This window comes from Mobula hypostoma, chromosome 27, assembly GCF_963921235.1.
Source record: "Mobula hypostoma chromosome 27, sMobHyp1.1, whole genome shotgun sequence".
Taxonomy (NCBI): Eukaryota; Metazoa; Chordata; class Chondrichthyes; order Myliobatiformes; family Myliobatidae; genus Mobula; species Mobula hypostoma.
In genome coordinates this window covers 36,664,651-36,684,316 of record NC_086123.1, presented here as the reverse complement: position 1 = coordinate 36,684,316, position 19,666 = coordinate 36,664,651, and the positions used below count along the sequence as shown (strand labels likewise).

At 45.9% G+C, this 19,666-nt stretch overlaps 1 protein-coding gene across 1 annotated transcript in view; it reads left to right on the top strand.

The window, feature by feature from the left end:
- The window catches only part of sgsm1a (small G protein signaling modulator 1a), a 197,654-nt gene that overhangs the window by 92,677 nt on the left and 85,311 nt on the right, over positions 1-19,666 (top strand). Inside the window, exons 4-6 of the mRNA XM_063034063.1 lie at positions 11,901-12,063; positions 15,587-15,739; positions 17,918-17,985. Of these exons, the coding sequence (XP_062890133.1) occupies positions 11,901-12,063; positions 15,587-15,739; positions 17,918-17,985 (384 nt within the window). The remainder of the gene's footprint in view (positions 1-11,900; positions 12,064-15,586; positions 15,740-17,917; positions 17,986-19,666) is intronic.

Here is a 19,666-nt window from a genome sequence, read left to right as displayed (position 1 = left end):
CTCTCATCCTCCTTCACTCCAAAGAGAAAAACTCAGTCTTGACACTGATTAGTAAGCTCAAGGCATGTCCGTGTTTCCTGTTCACCTTTGAACTTGCAAATAACGTGGCACTGAGGTATTGGATTGCCTACGTTACTTTGGAGGTCCTGTTTGAAGTTGCTATTCCTCTGCCAATTAGGTCCTTAGGGGTTCCCAATCTGGGGTCCATGGACCCTCAGTAGGGGGTCTTGGGAGCCCCTGGTCCCAGACTTGGTGCAGTTGGAGCACCACAAACGGAATCTCTGCTGACCATTTTGTTCTGGATTCTCCCCAGTGTGGGCTGAGTTGACAGATAGCCAGCTCAGACCTGCCCACATTCTCGACACCAGTATTCCCTGATCCCTGCCCTGCCTCTCGGTTTTTTTGCACTACCTTACTTTCCATTTTCTATTTTCTATTTATGATTTATAATTTAAATTTTTAATATTTACTATCGATTTGTACTCCAGGGAGCGGGAAGCGCAGAATCAAATATCGCTGTGATGATTGTACATTCTAGTATCAATTGTTTGGCGACAATAAAGTAAAAAGTATAGACTTCTGGTAGTTGTACTTTCAGTGAGTTCACTGTGTTAAAATGATTAACAAGTGCCTCGCACCCACTTGCTAATGAAAGTGGCAGACTGCAGGAAGGTGTTACTCTGCCAACACTGGTGCCCAATGGTGGGGCTGTCAGTGAGAATGTTGGAACAGTTCTTTTTATTTATTTATGTTTAATTAATAACCATAGAAAAGGTGCAGAGGAGATTTACAAGGATGTTGCCTGCATTGGGGAGCATGCCTTATGAGAATAGGTTGAGTGAACTCGGCCTTTTCTCCTTGGAGCGATGGAGGATGAGAGGTGACCTGATAGAGGTGTACAAGATAATGAGAGGCATTGATCGTGTGGATAGCCAGAGACTTTTTCCCAGGGCTGAAATGGCTATCACGAGAGGGCACAGTTTTAAGGTGCTTGTAAGTAAGTACGGAGGAGATGTCAGGGGTAAGTTTTTTACGCAGAGAGTGGTGAGTGTGTGGAATGGGCTGCCGGTGATGGTGGTGGAGGCGGAAACAATAGAGTCTTTTAAGAGACTCCTGGATGGCTACATGGAGCTTAGAATAATAGAGGGTTATAGGTAAAGCCTAGCTAGTTCTAAGGTGGGGACATATTCGGCACAGCTTTGTGGGCTGAAGGGTCTGTACTGTGCTGTATGTTTTCTGTGTTTCTGTTGAGGTATAGTGTGGAGTTGGCCTTTACTGGCCCTTCGAACTACGCCGCCCACCAACTCCCAATTTAATCCTAGCTTAATCACAAGACAATTTACAACCAGTTAACCTACCAACCACTACGCCTTTGGACTGTGGGAGGAAACTAGAGCACCCAGAGGAAACCCACGCAGTCACGGGGAGAACGTACAAACTCCTTACAGACAGCAGCAGGAATTGATCCCGGGTTACTGATACTGTAAAGTGTTGTGCTAACCACTACGTTACCGTGTTGCTCTTTGGAATGGCTTATCCAAATGTTTTTCAGCAAGCCCAATGTTTTTGAATTGACTTTATTTCTTACATCCTTCACATACATGAGGAGTAAAAATCTTTACGTTACGTCTCCATCTGAATGTGCAATGTGCAAATTATAGTAGTTTGTAATAAATAGTATGTACAACAGGATAGTCAATATAGCTTAGAAATACAGTTGTGTTAGTGTGAATTAATCAGTCTGATGGAAGAAGCTGTCCCGGAGCTTGTTGGTCCTGGCTTTTATGCTGCGGTACTGTTTCCTGGATGGTAGCAGCTGGAATAGATTGTGGTTGGGTGACTTAGGTCCTCAATGATCCTTCGGGCCCTTTTTACACACCGGTCTTTGTATAGTGGGAAGTTCACATCCACAGATGCGCTGGGCTGTCTGCACCACTCCCTGCAGAATCCTCCAATTGCGGGAAGTCAGGATGCTCTCAATTGTGCCCCTGTAGAAAGCTGTTAGGATCTGGGGGCCCATACCAAACTTCTTCAGCTGTCTTAGGTGAAAGAGGTGCTGTTGTGCCTTTTTCACCACACAGCCAGTATGTACAGACCAAGTGAGATCCTCGGTGATGTGTATACCGAGGAACTTGAAACTGTTCACGCTCCCAACCCCAGATCCATTGATGTCAATAGGGGTTAGCCTGTCCCCATTCCTTCTGTAATCCACAACCAGCTCCTTTATTTTTGCAACACTGAGGGAGAGGTTGTTTTCTTGACACCACAGTGTCAAGGTGATGACTTCCTCTCTGTAGGCTGCCTCGTTATTATTTGAGATTAGGCCGATCAGTGTAGTATCATCCGCAAATTTAATTAGCAGATTGGAGCTGTGGGTGGCGACACAGTCATGGTTGTACAGAGAGTAAAGGAGGGGGCTAAGGACACAGCCCTAAGGGGCACCTGTGTTGAGGGTCAGAGGGGCGGAGGTGAGGGAGCCCTCTCTTACTACCTGCCAGCGATCTGAGAGGAAGTCCAAGATCCAGCTACACAAGGCAGGGTAAAGGCTGAGGTCTCTGAGCTTCTTGTCAAGTCTGGAGGGAATTATGATGTTGAATGCTGAACTGTAGTCCAAGAACAGCATTCTGACATAAGCATCCTTCTTCTCCAAATGTGTAAGGACAGTGTGTAGAGCTGTGGCTATACTGAGCTGTCGATCAGTTGTGTCAGTAGGGAAGTTCTAGGGGTCCAGTGTGGGTGGTAGCATGCTACAGATGTAGTCCTTGACCAGCCTCTCAAAGCATTTGCTTATTATTGAGATGAGTGTGACAGGACAACAGTCATTCAGACATGTTACCTTGGTCTTTTTAGGTATGGGGCAATGGTGGATGGTTTGAAGCAGGTGGGCACTCTATACTGGGAGAGGGAGAGATTAAAAATGCCTGCAGACACACCAGCCAATTGTGCTGTGCACATCCTGAGTACCCGCCCTGGGATGCCATCCAGTCCTGCAGCCTTGTGGCTGTCCACTTGCTGGAAACACCTGCGTCCCTCAGCCTCAGAGATGACCAAGGTGCAGGTTGCTTCTGTGGCTCAGTGTTGGCGACGTTGAACCAAACGTAAATTAGATTGAGCTCATCTGGGAGAGAGGCAGCAATGTTGGCAGAAGTCTGTGATGTTGTGCAGACCTTGCCATTAGCTGCGTGTGTTTTTGGTGGAGAGTTGTGTATGGATCTTTTCCCTGTACTGTCGTTTTGCTGCCCTGATGAGCTTGTGTAGATCGTAAACAACAGGAATTCTGCAGATGCTGGAAATTCAAGCAACATACATCAAAGTTGCTGGTGAACGCAGCAGGCCAAGCAGCATCTGTAGGAAGAGGTGCAGTCGACGTTTCAGGACGAAGGGTCTCGGCCTGAAACGTCGACTGCACCTCTTCCTACAGATGCTGCTTGGCCTGCTGCGTTCACCAGCAACTTTGATGAGCTTGTGTAGATTGTAGCTGCATTTCTTGAGTTCCTGTTGGTTACCAGCAACGTAAGCTCTGTCTTGCACAGTGAGTGCAGCACACACGGAACTGTTGATCCAGGGTTTCTGGTTCTGATAGACCCTGACTGATTTTTGGGGGACAACATCCTTGCTGCACTTCTGGATGAAGCTCGTGACCCCTTCTGTAAATTCGGAGTCTTCCACATCAAGAAACACATTCCAGTTGACATCATCAAAGCAGTCCTGTAGCATGGAGACTGATTGGTCGGACCAGCAGTGGATGGTTTTAACAATGGCTGCTTCTTGTTTCAGTTTCTGCCTGTACATGGGCAGAAGCAGGATGGAGGAGTGGTCCGACTTCCCAAGCGGTGGACGGAGGAGCGCTTTGTAAGCATTGCGGAAGGGAGAGTAGCAGTGGTCGAGTGTGCTATCTCCCCGTGTGCTAAAAATGGACAGGATTAATTGCCCTGTACCACACGAGATTCTGCAGAAGCTGGAAATCTTGAGCAACACACATAAAATGCTGGGGGAGCTCAGCAGGTTAGTCAGCATCAGCGGAAATGAATAAACAGGCAACGTTTCATCAGGGCTGGAAAGGAGTTGGGGAAGAAGCCAGAATAAGAAGGTGGAGGGAGGGGAAGGAGTACAAACTGGCGGGGGGGGGGAATGTTCAGGGTTCATCTGGAACACGTAGCTTGTATTTCATTGCCCCATTAGTTACCAGGCAGGAAACGAGGCCCTGAAATATCTCTGCACTTGTCTATCGACTGTGGTTCTCCACATCATTCGCGTAATAGTGCGGCTAGAAATGCACACAATTCCTAAGTGTGCTGTGACTGAAGTTTTTATGTAGCTGCAACATGACCTTTTCCCTCTGTCCCTTAATCACCTTACTAATCAAGAACCTGTCAAATTCTGCCTTAAAGACACCTAATTGGCCTCGGCTGCCTTTGCAGCAACAAATTCCACAGATTCAGTACCACGCAGCTGAAGAAATTTCTCCTCATTTCCCTTTTATTCTGAGGCTGCACCCTCAGATCTATGGAAACATTTCCTCTACATCCACTCCACCCAGGTGTTTCAGTACTTGGTAGGTTTCTGTGAGATTTGCCCTCATGGTTCCAAACTTGACTGAGTGCAGGACAAGAGACATTGAATGCTCTCGTCATACACGGAACCTCTCAAGCCCGGGATTATTCTTGTGAACCTCTTCTGGACCCTCACGTGAAACCATATCATTTATAGTTTTCGTGCTTCCAGTGATGATGAAGTTCTGGGTGATGGTCAGTTTACTGACGGTGATCTGGCAGAGCTCTGGCCCAGCTGAGGGACAGGCTGGAGGGGAGGGGTTGGATGGAGGAGGGAGTTTTAGCTGTGAAGGGCTTTGACTGGAAATGGCAACAGGTGGCAGGATTGAGGTGACCGAGCTGCATAGATGAGACGTGATGGAGATTATGAGTGATATTGTTATCTGTGGGAGGTCAGAGCAGCAAGAAATGTTTATCAGGAGCCGTGGAGCCGACGGTTGCCATGGAAACAGAGCGGTCAGGAGCTTCAGATAGATCCAGGAATATTGCTTTTCTAATTTCACTTGGAGATTCTTCTTGCCTGCTGGCTGTTCATCAGATTGTACCCAGTGGGACAGAGTCACGTCTTGTTTGCTTTCCACTCTCAGTCCTGGGAACCTGCTCGCTTACCAGGCCCTGACTCAAGGCCTTGCTCACACATGTTGATCTTCAGCCTCTCCTGGACTTCAAAGCCGCCCTGGTGAATTAATAATGCAGATTTCAAATCCAGCTAGGGCAGTCTGCATCATCACATCACCCCTACCTCTGGGGAGCCTGGTGAACTCATTGTCAATTCACAGAAATTTGTTGCCTAGGAGTTAAGCCAAGGATATTGTCATTAGCACCAGTACAGTGAGAAACTTGTTTTTAGCAGCATCATAGGCACGTAGGTACAGACAACACAGAGAATATAAATTATTCCATGAAGTGAATAAAAAGTCAAGACCACAGTGTGGGGCTGGGGGGAGACACAAACATACAATTGACAACAAATCCAGGAGTGGTCATAGTGTTCCATTGCTGAGGTAAGGTTAGAGCTGTGAACACCTGAGAGTAGCTGTTTCTGTATCACAGGGGTTCCCAACCTGGGGTCCACGGACCCCTTGGCTAATGTTAAAAATCCACAACATTAAAAAGTCTGGAAACCACTGCTGTATCATGATCAAATTTCAAAGTAAATTTATTATCAAAGTGCATACAGGATATGATATCCCACCTTGAGATACATTTTCTTGTGGGCATTCACATTGAAACAAAGAAATACAATATAATCAATGAAAACTACACAAAAAAACTGACAACCAATGTGCAAAAGAAGTTAAACTGTACAAATAAAGAAAATAAATAGATACATGCACACACATACATACATACATATCTATTACAGTTCCATTGCTATTACAAAGCAAAAAGTGCTAGGCAAACGCAAAGGTCTTAAGGTGGATCAGTCACCTGGACCAGATGGATTACATCACAGAGTCTTGAGAGAGGCTGCTGAAGAGATAATGGATTCTTTGTTCGTAATCTTTCAAGAATCACTTGATTTTGGCATGGTCCTGGAGGACTGGAAGATTGCAAATGTCACTCCACTCTTTAAGAAGGGAGGAAGGCAAAGGAAAGGAAATTTTAGGCCAGTTAGCCTAACCTCAGTGGTTGCAGACTAGTGGGGGGGGGGGGGGGAAAGAAGTGCCTTACACCTCCTTTGGTAGAGACGTACCTCCACCCCACCACCCACATATACATACTGTACATAATACTGAGAACACGATTCACAGAGTCTTTGAGAGTAAGTCCATGGGTTGTGGAATCAGTTCACAGTAATAGTGAGTGAAGTTATCCACGTTGATTCAGGAGCCTGATGGTTGAAGGGTATTAACTGTTCCTGAACCTGCTGTTGTGGGATCTAAGGCTCATTGTGGTGTGTGAGTTATCCACACTGGTTCAGGAGCCTGATGGTTGAAAGGTAATAACTGTTACTGAACCTGATGTTGTGGGAACTAAGGCTCATTATGGTGAGTGAAGTTATCCACGCTGATTCAAGAGCCTGATGGTTGAAGGGTATTAATTGTTCCTGAACCTGATGTTGTGGGATCTAACAGTCCTGTACCTCCTTTATGATGGCAGCAATGAGAAGCGAGTACTGCCTGGATGGTGGGGGTACTTCTTAGACTACTTTCACTTCCCAGTCCCTGTGGGGACACAAATCAACTGTGGAGAGAAATTCCACTGCTTTGGCAGTGAGATACGTTCCCCGCCCACCCACCACCACTATCTTTTGGGTAAAGAAAAGCTCGTTAAACTCCAGCCTCTGCCAGACCTTCCATAATTCCATGCCTACCAGCTATAATCCATGTCCTGTGTACTGGGTGTCAGGACCACGTCCTTCCTCTTCCTGCTCTCTTGACCTTTCATACTGTCAATGATGCTTTGTGCAGGTGTAAGGCTGGCCAGCACAATCCTCCCCTCCCATACCACAACACAGAGGAGACCTCTTCACCCATTGATTTCATCCTGGCTCCCAGCAAAGCAACACCATCAATCCCATTCTTTGCAACTTGCTCTCTTTCAGTTACTTCCCCTTCTAGCACTCACCGACTCTGAGGGGTAATTCACCCTTGTACATCCTTGTTGCCTGGCCAGGCCTGTGTGGTCTCTCCATCTCCACGGCATCGGCATTGACTTCCAACTGCCCAATGAAATGCTGAGCTGTGCACAAAGGGGAAGGCAGGAGCTGGCAGGAAATGCCATTGTTTCCTGTGCTGATGGTGTGCTGAAATCCACCACTTCATGGGGTGCAGGAGCTGACTTGTGCCGTGCACCTGTCGATCACTGGCTGGGAGTGCCTGAAGGCACTGTAATTTAGAGGGTTAATCTCGTAGCAAGCTGGGAATTATGGGAGATGGGGTTGGATTCATTTGTAATTGTCACAAGTATCGAAATACAGCAAGTCCAAGAGCCTCAAAGTATTGTTGCAGCTCTAAAAAAATCTCTGGTTAGACCACACTTGGAATATTGTGGTCAGTTCTGATCTCATCTTTATTGGAAAGATGTTTAGATCAGACATTCCCAGTCTTTATTAATGCCATGGACCTCTATCATAAACCGAGGTTTGGACCCCTGCCATGAACTGTTGGAACCCCTTGAATTTCCAGCATCTGCAGAATTCCTGTTGTTTGGTTTCATTCCAGTTCTCTTCATGAATCAATAGTAAGTAGGTCAAAAGTCATGGCTACATAGTGAATACTTTCCTTTGAGCTAGCAGTGGTTACATAGTGAATATAGAAAATACAATGTCCCTTTGAGTAAATGCTGTTACAATGTGTAAATTTGCATAAATACTGCAATACATAGAGAATATAATGCATTTTCCAATAGGACTCATACCATTAACCAGGTTGGGACCCTGCCATAAAGTTCGGAACCCTACCATTAACCAGTTCGGAACCCTACCATTAACCAGGTTGGAACCCTGCCACTAACCAGTTCAGAACCCTACCATTAACCAGGTTGGAACCCTGCCATTAACCAGGTTGGAACTCTACCATTAACCAGGTCGGAACCCATACCATTAATCAGGTCGGAACTCTACCATTAACCAGGTCGGAACCCATACTATTAACCAGGTCAGAATCCTACCATTAACCACGTCGGAACCCTACCATTAACCAGGCCGGACCCCTACCATGAACCAAGGTTGGAACCCATACCATTAACCAGGTCAGAACCCTACCATTAACCAGGTTGGGACCCCTACTTTTAACCAGGTTGGGACCCCTACCTTTAACCAGGTTGGGACCCCTACCATTAACCAGGTCAGACCCCTACCATTAACCAGGTTGGAACCCTACCATTAACCAGGTGGGAACCCATACCATTAACCTGGTTGGAACCTTACCATTAACCAGGTTGGGACCCCTACCATTAACCAGGTCGGACTCCTACCATGAACCAAGGTTGGAAACCATACCATTAACCAGGCTGGAACCCTACCATTAACCAGGTCAAATCCCTACTATGAACCAAGGTCGGAACCCTACCATTATCCAAGTCGGACCCCTACCATTAACCAGGGCGGACCCCTACCATTAGCCAGGTCAGAATCCTACCATGAACTGAGGTTGGGACCCCCTGCTTTAGGGAGGATGCAGAGGAGCCTTACCAGGATGCTGCCTGGATTAGATAGCATGTCCTATGAGGAAAGGTTGAGTGAGGTAGGGATTTCCGCTGTGGTGGGAAGGAGGACGAGAGGTGACTTGAGAGAGGTGTATAAAATGATGAGGCATAGGCTGGACAGCCAAATACGTTTTCCCAGGCCAGAAATGGCTGATACAAGAGGGTATCTGCCACCAGCATATAACCTGTAAAACTGGAGGTCCCAACACACTAGACTACTGTTACACTAAGATAAGGAATGCATACCGTTCCATGCCCAGACTGCATTTCGGTGAATTTGATCACATGGTTGTCCTTTTCCTACCTGCCTACATACAGACCGAGGCTAAAGTACAAAGCTCTGGAGATTAGGACAACAAAGAGGTGGTTGCGGGAGGCAGGGGAGAGGTTACAGGATTGCTCAGAGTCAGTGGACTGGTTCGTGTTCAAGCAGTAATCTAGAGATCTGAATGAACACACAAGGGTTGTAACGGACTTTATTAAAATAGCTGTAGATGAGCTTGTCCTATTAAAAAATAATTCAGAGTCTCCCCCAGTCAGAAGCCCTGGATGAACCATGAGCTCCTCAATCTGCTGAGGGCCAGATCAGAGACATTCCGATCTGGTGACCAAGGAAGTTACAGGAGGTCCAGGTATGATCTCAGGAAAGCCATCTTACAGGCGAAGTGGCAATTCCAGACTAAACTTGAATCAGAAAATGATGCTTGACAGTTGTGGCAGAGCTTGAATGCTGTCATCTCTTACAACGTTAAACCAAGCGACATAGGCGACGACAGGGATTCACTTCCAGGTGAGCTCGATGCTTTTGAAGCTCGCTTTGACCGTGAAAACATGGAGGAACCCATGGACTCACTTTCAAAGATTCTTCATGTCATGTTCTTGATATTTATTATTTATTTTGTTATTAAAATTTATTTCTTTTTGTATTTGCTCAGTTGGTTGTCTTTTGCTCACTGGTTGAACCCTCAAGTTGGTGCAGTTAAAATCATTTTAAACATAATGATTCTATTGTGGTTATTATTCTATTATGGATTTCTTGAGTATGCCCACAAGAAAATAAATCTCATGATTGTGTATGGTGATGTATATGTATTTTGACAATGAATTCATTTTGAACTTTTGAACAAAGTTTTAAGGTGATTGGAAAAAAGTACAGAGGAGACGCCAGAGGTAAGTTTTTTATTCAGAGTGATAAGTGCAAGGAATACACTGCCGGGGTGGTGGTAGGGGTAGGTACATCAGGGACTTAAGAAACTCTTAGTCTGGGACATAGAGGAAAGAAAAATGGAAGGCTTTGTGGGAGGGAAGGGTTAAATTATCCTTGGAGTAGGTTAAAAGGTTGGCAGAACATCGTGGGCTGAAGGGCCTGTATTCTCTGTACGGTTCTATGTTCTGTGAAGAGCTTTTGTTCAGTGTACCATACACCATTACAATGAGGTGGTTAAAAGGAAAACAGATGCTGGATATTGTGTTATAATTACAGAGAAAGTGCAGTTCAGATAGACAAATAAATGCAGGAGCCACAACAAGATACCACAGATTGAGAGATCAAGTATTCCTCTTTTAGCATGTGAGATATCTAGTTAATCTCTCTCTCTTGCTCTCTCTCGCTCTCGCTCTCCCCGTCTCTACCCCTTTCCTCTCCTCTCTCTCTGTCCCCCTCCCTCCCCCCTCCCTCTCTCTCTCACTCTCTACCTCTCTCTTTCTCTTCCTCTCTACCTCTCCAGCTCCATCTCCACATCTACCTCTATCTCCATCTCTAATCTGGGAGAAAAATAACTCAAAGACTCTAGAGGAAATATGCTGTGTCTTTTGTACCTTTGAACACATCTGTTAATCAAAGTGGCTCAGTCAGAGTCATCCAGTCCCACAGCAGGCCATTTGGCCTTTGACCCATGCTGACCATCAGGTACTTGGGAGGGTAAAGGTTGATAGGTTAGGTGGGGAGTTCAGAGGTCATGTTGCAAGCAATGCAGCAAGACAGGATCCAGTGGTCCATGAAGCAAGGTTAAAGCTGAAGATGGACTTCATAAGATATAAGAGCAGGATAGGTCATTCAGCCCATCTAGTCTGCTCCACCATTCAAATGTGGCAGATTCTTTTTTCAGCCACATTCTCCCATCTTCTGCTCTTCGTTATGAACTTGCACCTTATCGTTTACCTGCACTTCCTCTAACACAAACACAAGAGATCCTGCAGATGCTGGAAACCTTGAGGAACACGCACAAAAATGCTGAAGGAATTCAACAGATCAGGAGAGGAATATACAGGTGATGTTTTGAGCTGAGATCCTTCTTCAGGACTGGACAGGAAGGGGGCCAAAGCCAGAATAAGCAGGTGGGGGACGGGAAGGAGTACAAGCTGACAGGTGATATCTGAGACCAGATGAGAGGAAAGGTGGGTGGTGGGGAAGGTTTATGAAGTAAGAAGCTGGAAGATGATAGGTGGAGAAGGTAAAGGGCAGAAGTAGAAGGAATTAATCAATTTCTCTAACCTCTGCTAATTTTTCCCTCTTCCCATTCTTAAGTTCAAGTTTGTTGTCATCTGACTGTGCATATATGCAAACAAACGAAACATCGTTCCTCCGGAGTATAGTGCACCCACAAAACATGTATCACACACAGCACATAAAACAGATATTACCACAATTAAATTAACAAAATATAATTCAAAATGCAGGTAGTGCGCTGCACAGGTAAACCATAAAAAGCTGGCTGTGTTGGTGATGAGACCTCAATAACAGCAGGGTATTTATAGTCTCACAGCCCAGGGGAAGAAGCTGTTACCCAGTCTGGCAGTCCTAATCCTGATGCTCCAGTATCTCCTTCCTGACAGTAATGAGTCCATTTCTCATTCTGGCTCCCCTCTCACCCCTCCTCTTCTTCGCACCTGCCCATCACCTCCCCCTGGTGTCAGCTCTACCATGTTCCCATGTCCTCTCCGATTAGATGCTTTCAGTACCGGCTAGGAGTCAATGAGATCCCCCTTCATCCTTTTGAATTCTCATTGAATACAGGCCCCGAGGCATCAAACACTCATACGTCAAGCTTTTCATTCCACGGATCATACTTGTGAGCCTCCAATTGAACCTCTCCAGCGCCAACAAATGTAGTCCAAAGAAGGGGGGTTGGTTTAGTGCCGGGGAGGGCCGTTTTAATGCCTCCTCACCTGTGGTCTCATTCTACGCCCCCCCAGCTGCAGTGGAAGCCTGCGTGTTGTACGGACTCAGGCGCAGGGCGGCAGGCTTCCTGCGGAGCAACAAGATCGCTGCCCTCTTCATGAAGGTGGCGAAGACGTTCCCGCTGGCCGAGCAGCTGTGCAGGAAGGTGCAGGAGCTGGAGCAGCTGATTGAGAGCAGGTAACCTCGTGGGCAGCAGAGAGTCGGTGTGCCGGGGGGTTCGTGACTTCTCTCGCTCGTGGGGAGTGGGCTCGAGTTGACAGAGGAGGTGATGGGGTCAATGTAGAGATAATGCTGCAGGACTGGAAACAATCTGAGTGTTGATGCAGAGTATGTAAAAGTTATTAGTCAATTGTTCTTAATATTTTGCTGCAAATTCCATCACCTGCGGTTACTTGAGTCTTCATAATATGTTCCTGTTGCGTTCTCCCAGTACTGTAGTTTATTCTCTGTTCCAGTCATTAATATGGTGACCTGAGGTTTAAACTCCTGCAGATTTTACTTACTTATTTATTCAGAGATACAGCTTGGTAACAGGCCCTTCTGGCCCAATGAACCGTGCTTGCCCGGTTACACCCATGTGACCAATTCACATGTTTGGACTGTGGAAGGAAACTGGAGCTCCCGGAGGAATCCCATGCAGTCACGGGGAGAACATACAAACTCCTTACAGGCAGCTGTGGGAATTGAGCCCGGGTTGTTGGCTCTGTAATAGCGTTACACTAGCCACTCCATTACTGTTTGCATAAAAGAGGATACCTTTCAGCCCAATGAGACTATGTTGCCCCTCAGGACAATCCCTATAGTCCTGTTACCCAACTTGTTTCGCTGTAACTTGTTCTCTGGGTGGCAGGGTGGGGATACATCTCTAACAAAGGAGGTGTGAGGTGTTCCTTCCCTCCGCTAGTCTGCAGGTCACCCTTGCACAAGGTGTAGCACCCCCACTGATCGGGGTCACATGGGAGCAGGTGGTGGATGGCTGTATGAGCAGCTGATACATATCACCAGTCCTAGTTATGTGACCACTGATACCAGGCAGACAATCTCCGAAGAGTATTGATAGTGGCTGGGGTCACCCGTCTTGTAAAGACACTGCCCAGAAGGCAATGGCAAACCACCTCTGCAGGAAAATTTGCAAAGTGCAATCTTGGTCAAAAGACCATGTTGGCCCACGTCATTCGACACAGCACATGATGATGATAGTAATGAGCCTATTCCCTCTTACAGTAACACCATCTTGCCACCCAGATCATTAGCGGCTCATTTACTTAGTTACATTACCACCCAGCGTGTCTTTGGGATAAGGCAGGAATCTAGGAGACCCACAGGATCTCAGGGAAGAGCACACACAGACACTGCATCCAAGGTCAGGATTGAACCTGCTTCAGTGGGAGCTGTGAGACAGTACGGTACCAGTCAATCATTCCTAGCAGTAAAGCAGCAGACAGGAGATGGAAGTAAGAGGACTTGGGTAGAGTCTGTCATCTCCTCAGTTGTTTACATCCAGTAATTAACATGTTGTAGTCTTTGTGCAAGCAGCAGAGATCAGATAATGTTGAGAAATGTTGGATAGGGGATAAATACTGGTCAGGACGGTGAGAGCTTCTCACAACATCCCTCAGAATGGGGACAGATATAATGTCCAAACTGACAGTCAGCACGTCTGACAGTGCAGCACTCCTGGAGCCCAACAGAATGACTTACAGAGAGCACTATGCCTTATACAAATGGAGGAGACCTGTCTGGAGCACAGTGTCAGCTATCATCTGCAAATCCTGTCCGTTTCTGACTATCTCCAAGGACCTGCTTTTCCTTGAGTAACCTCTGGTATCCTTTGCATCACAAATTTTTTTCCTGTTCATTTTTCTTGATGTCGCTAGTAACAGCAGCATTTGATTCCTGTTCTTTATTGTCATTGAACTGAGCTTGGATCCATAAGACCATAGGACAAGCGAGCAGAATTATACCATTCGGCCCATTGAGTCTGTTCCACCATTCCATCATGGCTGATTTATTTTCCCTCTTAACCCTATTCCTTCATCACGACTTGTAAACCTGAAACGTTGAATGTTTACTCTTTTCCGTAGGTGCTGCCTGGCCTGCTGAGTTCCTCTGGCATTTTGTGTGTGTTGCTTTGGATTTCCAGCATCTGCAGATTTTCTCCTGTCTGTCCACTCTCTGTACGAAAGCCCTGGGACCCCTCGTATGTTAACCTTTTCATTCCCAGGATCATTCTCGTGAATCTCCTCTGGACCCTCTCCCAATCCCAGCACATCCTTTCTTACAACTGCTCACAATACTCCATGTGTGGTCGGACAAATGCCTTTTCAAGCCTCAGGGTCGCTCACCCATTAGAGGTGGACAAAGAAAAGGTCAGGCACATGACTGAGACTGGGGTCACACTCCAGACAGACCAGATTGACAGTTTCCCTTCCGTGAATGATGTGAGTGAACCAGGGGAGTTTTAACCTGCTAATGTCCAGAGCAAAGAAATAACTCCAGTTCAAGTTCAAGTTTAATTGTCAATCAACATACATGAATTCCCATGAATACAGCCAAATGAAACAGTGTTACACCAGGGCTAAGGTGCAAAACATAGTACCAACAGTCACATGTGGCACAAAGCACACACAGTACGAGATAGCAAGCACATGTAAGATACCAGTAAAATACTGTCACACAAAAAAAATCTCCAAGACCCTGAGTCCATGAATGTTGTAGCAGTCTGCATTTGAATACAATACAGCTTGAGTGAATCAGACATGCAGCACTCCACATTAGCAATGTTGAACAGGGAGTTGTGATCACAAAATAATACCTGGTGATATCAGTGACTGCAGATGTTGGAATCTGGAGAAAAACGTTAATAATCATTTGAATAATAATAATTGTCACTCCAATTCCAGCATCTGCAGACTCTTGTGCCTCCATTGCCTGTGACTAGCTGTTTTCCAGTAAAATTCCACTGCTGCCATGGTGGGATTTGAACCCAGATCTCCGGATTGTTAATCCAGGCCAGTCCAGTAGTTTTTTTAAAAACGCAAACACGAGGAGTCCTTACGAAGGGTCTGGGCCAGAAATGTCGACTGTACCTGTTCCTAGAGATGCTGCCTGGCCTGCTGCGTTCACCAGCAACTTTGATGTGTGTTGCAGTCCAGTAGTTTAACCAGTGTGCCACAACCAGCAATAGCAGAAGTGAAGGATCATGGGTGGAGGGAGCTGCTGCAGATCGTGACATTTGTTGACCCATTCCGTTTAAAAAGTTCAGAATTTGGGACTGAGAGTGGGAGTTGACCTAAATCTATTTACCGGCCGCCAGGTGATTGGACTTTGGAATGAGTCAGGGTGGTTGCAAGTATAGGCAGGGTGAATGGGTAATAGACCCCAAGCTGAGGAATTCCATTCCTGGTCTTCTGCTCCATCCGAGATTCTGGTCACCTGTTCTAATATTTAGTAGTACAGACTTGTGTCTGTGGACATATGACTTGACCAAAGATGCAATGTAACATACAGTATAACGATGTACAAAGTGCTGGAGGGACTCAGTGGGCCAGGCAGCATCTATGGAAGGAAATGGACAGACAATGTTGTGGGGTGTGACCCTTCACTTGGACAGTTTTAAAAATTGGTTTATTCACAGCCTGTGGGGCTAAATGGGACTTGCTTGTTATAATTCTGATGATGCATGACTTGCATTCTGCAGGAAGGCCCAAGGTGCAGTCCCTCAGGAGAACACACGGAAATCCCAGAAAGTGCCAAACCTGTCTGCACAGGCCCTCAAGCACCTGTGGATCCGCACTGCTCTGTTTGAGAAGGTCCTGGACAAGATCGTGCAGCACCTGGTGGAGAACTGCAGGTGGGTAGATCCATCCCATGGTCAACTTTTCTCCTTATGACACAGAGGGACGCCGTTCGGGCCCTGGGGGTGGCACGGTTGTGTAGCGGTTACAACAACGCTTTACAGCACAAGCGATTAGGTTCAGTTCCTGCTGCTGTCTGTAAGGAGTTTACATTCTCACCATGACCGCGTGGGTTTCCTCTGGGTGCTCTGGTTTCCTCCCACAGTCCAAAGGTGTACAGGTCAGGTTAAGGTTAGCAAGTTGTGGGCTGCTATATTGGCACAGGAAGCGTAGTGTCACTTGCATGTGAAAACCAGAGCACCCAGAGGAAACCCAGGCACTCACTGGGGGAACATGCAGACTCCATTCAGACAGTGGCAGATTGAACCTGTGCTAACACACTGGAACAGTAGCTCTTAGAGTTGCACCATTGCTCTCCACTACCATCGGGAAGGAGGTCCCACACCACCAGGTTCAGGAACAGTTGTTACCCTTCAACCATCAGGCTCCTGAACCACCGTTGGTAACATCACTCACCTCAACTCTGAGGTCTCTCCACAATCTATAATGTCTACAACTCAGCATTATTTATTTAATTTTAATTTTATTTTTTGCATGATTTGACCCCTTTTGCACACTGGACGTTTGTCAGTCTTTGTTAAGTACATTTTTTCATAATTATTTTGTATTTCTTTATTTTCCTGTAACTGTTTGTAAGAAAATGAATCTCAAAGTCGTGGATGATGGCATATACAAATTTAGATGATGAATTTACTTTGAACTTTGAACTCCGCCCTCTCCTGTGTTCAGTGAACTAATCCAGCCTCCAAGCTGTTTTATTCCCAGTTTGTCATGGCTAATGGGGTCACGATAGAGGATTCTCATAAACTTGAGGAGGAAATAAGTAGAGAATGCTGAGAGAACGATGCCTTCTATCCTGCCCGTATGTGTTTTTGGAACCTTTCCTCTGTGCAACTGTTCTCCCTGGCTCCCAGCTGCCATCCCCAAGAAATCTCCTAGTCCTGCACTACTTAGCTTTTGACGTGTGACATCCTGGTGTGAGCAGGGTCAGGGGTCAGGGTGCTCACATCAGGTGCAGTGATGTTGTTGCTGAGGTGCGGAACAACCTTGGCTCTGGGGGGCTGATGTCAATGATGGAGGATTCCCATGTGAAGGAAAGTCAGCAATGAAATACTAACCTGGGATGTGTGTTGTTAGCGAGTTCGTGGGATGTGTGTTAGTAAATCTAGTATTTATTATTCATTTCACATGGTATGTTAACTTTCTACAACATTTCTCGTTGATATATTGCTCCATCTGGGACATTTTCAAAAGACGGTGCCTTAAGAGTGAAGCATTGATCATGAAGGACTCTCACCATCCAGGTCATGCCCTCTTCTCATTGCTTCCGTCAGGGAGGAGGTACAGGAGCCTGAAGACACACACTGGGTGATTCAGGAACAGCTCCACCATCAGATTTCTGAATGGACATTGAAGACACACACTCAGTGATTCAGGAACAGCTTCACCATCAGATTTCCGAATGGACATTGAACCCATGAACACTATCTCACCATTTTGCTCTCGTTTTGCACTCTTTATATTTTGTGTATTTCTTCTTATAGCCGATAGTAATGTTTATGTTTTGCACTGCAGAACAACAAATTTCACAACTTTTGACTCTGATTCTGATTTTGTTGGCGGAAATACTCAACCTCTGGCCATACTCTCTTAATTCCAGCCCCATTACCTCTCCCAGGAGTGCAGTGACCCTTCTGGGTTTTGCTAGAATTACGGAGGCGAGACGGTTTCTCAGAAGGGAGCTGTGAATAATGGAAGGAGGAAAGAAGAACGTTAGGGAGATCCTTGCATTCACATTTCACTAGATTGCAGCCCTGTTATTAAAAAGTCGGGCGGTAGATACAGAAGTCCTTGCCACATTTGGAAGGTAGAAGGATGGTCATTTGAAGGGCTGTGGTCTGAAAGGTCAACAGCAGATATATGAGTGAGCATGGTCCTGATGTTTCCCAAACCTGGATAACTCTTGCCACTGGGCAGAATACTGGTGTTGATCACTGGCCCAAAGTACAGAAATGTCTTCCGCAGAGAAAATGTCTCAAGGTAGGGGAAAGAAATGGTAACACAACATATTAAAACAGAACATGTGGCGGGTAATATCTTTCTTCTCCCCGCAGTAAATACTACGAGAAGGAGGCACTACTGATGGACCCTGTGGATGGGCCGATACTGGGATCTCTGTTGGGTGAGCATTCTACAGTACATCTACCTGATGCCTTCATGAGACTAAAGAGAGTTGCCTGCTGGAAACTTCAGAAAGATTGTTCAGGTTGTTCATAAGATATAGGAGCAGAATTATGCCATTTGGCCCGTTGAGTCTACTCAACCATTTCATCATGACTGATCTATTTTTCCTCACGGCCCCGATCTCCAACCTTTTCATGTATCTCTTCATGCCCTGACCAATTGAGGATCTATCGACCTCTCCCTTAAATATAGATAAAGACGTGGCCTCTGCAGCTCCCTTGGCAACGAATTCCACAGATTCACCACTCTCTGGCTGAAGAAATTCCTTCTCATCTCCATTCTAAAAGGATGCCCCTCGTTGCTGAGACTGTGACCTCTGGTCTTAGACTCTCTCACCATAGGAAACATCCTCTCCAAGTCCACTCTATCAAGGCCTTTCACCATTCGATAGGTTTCAGTTATGTCACCCCTCATTCTTCTGAATTCCAGTAAGTACAGGCCCAAAGCCATCAAACACTCTTCACATGACAACGCTGTTTAATCCTGAAATCATTTTCGTGAACCTCCTTTGGACCCTCTCCAGTTTCAGCACATCCTTTCTGAGACAAGGGGTCCAAAACTGCTCACAATACTCCAAGTGAGGCCTCACCAGTGCTTTATAAAGTATTTGCCTTCCTCACCACAAACTCAACCTGCAGATTAACTTTTAGGTGATCCTGCACAAGTACTCCCAAAACCTTTGCACCTCAGTTTTTTGTATTTTCTCTCCATTTAGAAAATAGTCAACCCTTTAATTTCTTCTGCCAAAGTGCATCACCATGCACTTCCTGACACTGTATTCCATCTGCCATTTATTTGCTCATTCTCTCATTCTGTCTAAGACCTTCTGAAGCCTTTCTATTTCCTCAAAACTACCTGCCCCTTAACCTATCTTCGTATCATCTGCAAACTTTGCAACAAAGCCATTATCGAAATCATTGTCATATAATGTAATAAGAATTGATCCCAACACCATTAGTCACTGGCAGCCAACCGGACAAGGCTCCCTTTATTCCCACTCTTTGCCTCATGCCAGCCACTGTTTTATCCATGCTAGATTATTTTCTGTAATACCATGGGCTTATAGGTTATTAAACAGCCTCATGTGTGGCACCTTGTCAAAGGCCTTCTCAAAAAATACACAACATCAACCAGTTCTCTTTTACCTATCCCACTTGTTATTTCTTCAAAGGATTCCAGCAGACTTCTCAGTCAAGATTTTCCCTTGAAGAAACCATGCTGACTATACCCTGAAACCACATCCTTAACAATTGACTCCAACATCTTCCCAACCACTGAGGTTAGACTAACCGGCTTATAATTTCTCTTCTTCTGCCTCTCTTCCTTCTTGAATAGCGGAGTGATAGTTGCAATTTTCCATTCTTCCAGAACAATTCCAGAATCTCATGATTCTTGAAAGATTATTACCAACGCCTCCACAATCTCTTCAGCCACCTCTTTCGCAACCCTGGGTTGTACACCATCTGGTCCAGGTGACTTAGCTACCTTCAGACCTGTCAGTTTCCCAAGAACCTTCTCCCTAGTAATGGTAGCTTTACACACTTCATGACCCTTGACACCTGGAACTTCCATCATACTGCTAGTGTCTTCCAGAGTGAAGACTGACACAAAGTAGTTAT